Source organism: Cyprinodon variegatus, unplaced genomic scaffold (assembly GCF_000732505.1).
Source record: "Cyprinodon variegatus isolate N-32 unplaced genomic scaffold, C_variegatus-1.0 Scaffold2358, whole genome shotgun sequence".
NCBI lineage: Eukaryota > Metazoa > Chordata > Actinopteri > Cyprinodontiformes > Cyprinodontidae > Cyprinodon > Cyprinodon variegatus.
Window position 1 is genome coordinate 27,900 of NW_015152811.1, and position 2,224 is coordinate 30,123.

The 2,224-nt window shown below is 54.2% G+C and overlaps 1 protein-coding gene across 2 annotated transcripts in view; it reads left to right on the plus strand.

Annotated features, from left to right (window-relative positions):
• phf19 (PHD finger protein 19) overlaps positions 1-2,224 on the plus strand; it is an 11,973-nt gene that overhangs the window by 2,411 nt on the left and 7,338 nt on the right. For both annotated transcript variants that reach the window (XM_015369015.1, XM_015369014.1), the window contains exons 4-10: positions 442-552; positions 694-791; positions 868-1,016; positions 1,103-1,198; positions 1,269-1,458; positions 1,531-1,598; positions 1,745-1,885. In XM_015369015.1, coding sequence (XP_015224501.1) covers positions 442-552; positions 694-791; positions 868-1,016; positions 1,103-1,198; positions 1,269-1,458; positions 1,531-1,598; positions 1,745-1,885 — 853 coding nt within the window. The remainder of the gene's footprint in view (positions 1-441; positions 553-693; positions 792-867; positions 1,017-1,102; positions 1,199-1,268; positions 1,459-1,530; positions 1,599-1,744; positions 1,886-2,224) is intronic.

A 2,224-nucleotide genomic window follows, 5' to 3' on the forward strand; every position in this document is an offset into this window, starting at 1 on the left:
GGACCAGAACTAGAACCAGGAAACTAGAACCAGGGGACCAGAACTGGAACCAGAACCAGGGGACCAGAACGAGAACCAGGGGACCAGAACGAGAACCAGGGGACCAGAACCAGGAGACCAGAGTGTTTATGGGTCAGCCAGAGTGGGTCTGGGCTACCAGAACCAGCTGGACTTTAGTTGGGTCCAGAACCAGACCAATTCCACCGCAGAGATGATGAAGAATGAAAAGGTATCTGATGATGGCCCAATTGGACCCGAACACGGCCTGACATCTGAACCCGGTTCCGACCCGTTCATCTGACTAAATAGTTTTTTTCTCGATGATTGGTGTGAAGGCGGCCATGTTGGTCCTGGAGAACCAGACAGAACATCAACTGGTCCATCAGAAGCGTCCACACTTGCTTCTGGTATTGATCCTAATTCTGTCCAATCACGTTGCAGCTGGCGTCCCAGGGGAGGAGCTTTGCTGCTCGGTGTGTCAGGGGGCGGAGCCTAAACTGGACCAATCGAAGCTGACCAATGACATCCTGATCTGTGGGAAATGCGGCATTGGTGAGTGTGCTGTGGTTGTCATGGTGACCAGCTGCTGCCGGACCTGCTGGTGTTTGGAGAGCAGGAACCACAGAAGAAGAGGTACGGTGAGGCGGGCAGCCAGCAGGGGGCAGCAGCTCCTCTCACCTGTCTGTGTTCCAGGGTTCCACCAGCTGTGCCACGTTCCTCCAGTAGAGGGCTCCGTCAGCGAGCTGAGCCCGTGGTTCTGCAGGCGCTGCGTCTTCGCTCTCGCCGTCCGGGTACCACCTCTGCTCAGTCCCACCCTGTTCTGTTGTCATCGCTGGCTCTGTCTGACCCGTCTGTCTCCCCCCCCAGAAGGGCGGCGCCCTGAGGAAAGGTCCCATCGCCAAAGCGCTGTGGGCCATGAAGCAGGTTCTGCCGTACGACCTGCAGACCCTGAGCTGGGACTCTCAGCACCGCTCCAATCAGCAGCAATGCTACTGCTACTGTGGCGGGCCTGGAGAGTAAGCTGACCAATCAGAGAGCTCGCTGGGCTGGTGACGACCATGATGATGATGATGATGATGGTGATGATGATGGTTTGTTCCAGGTGGTACCTGAAGATGCTGCAGTGCTTCAGGTGTCAGCAGTGGTTCCATGAGGCCTGTACCCAGTGTCTGCAGGACGCCATGATGCTGGGGGACAGGTGGGTCTGTCTCAGGGGGGGACAGACTGTCCTCAGGTGTTGTTCTGATGGTCCTCCTTGTCCTCCTCAGGTTCTACCTCTTCCTCTGCGCTGTGTGTAACAAAGGTTCGGAGTACGTCCGCCGTCTGTCCCTTAGGTGGGTGGACGTCGTCCACCTGGCGCTTTATAACTTGTCCCTCAGCAGTAAGAAGAAGTACTTTGAGCTGGACGAGATTCTGTCCTTCGTCTCCGCTAACTGGGACCACTTCCAGCTGGGGAAGGTAGCGGAGCTCCTGGTCCAGATGGAGTCACTGCCGGCAGTCAGCTGACCGCTTCTGTTTGTGTCCCCTCAGCTGTCCAACACACCCCCAGCAGAAAGGGGGCAGCACCTTCTGGACGCCCTCAACAAATACAAGAGCAAGTAAGCAGCCCGTCTAGAACCATAGATCTACATTCACATGCTGGCCTCAGAGGGTCAGGAAGGTTCTGGCAAAGCAGCTGGACCGTCCACTGAGACATGGAGTGGACGGTGTGTCCCTGAAGGACTTCTGTCCCGTTTGTCTCCAGGTTCCTGTGTGGGAAGGAGATCAAGAAGAGGAAGTGCATCTTCTGCCTGAGGACCAGGGTTCCTCCAAACCCGCCTAGCAAGCTGTTTCCTGAGCGCGCTCAGAGCGACGGCGCCCACGCCTCCAAGAAGACCCCCTCCAGGTACATCCAGACCCCACCAGAACCTGGTTCTGACCCGTCCTGGTTCTGGTTGTCTTCTTTTTTTCTGTAATTCAAATGTTTATGTAAACATACTTGGTAACATCTCACAGAGGTAGATCATAGATAGACGCGCCGGTATTACAGAGAGACAGTTTCTAAGGCTTAGATCCTGTCCGATAAATAAAATAGAAAAAGGAGGATTATCGACAGCATAGCTTCTATTAACAGTTCTACAGTAGGTGAATAAAACAAGGCAGAATAATTGTATTTATTGGAGGGATTGCTGAAGAGTCAATGAGTCGATGCAATCAGCTGGTTTTCCTTAGATAGAAAACTTTG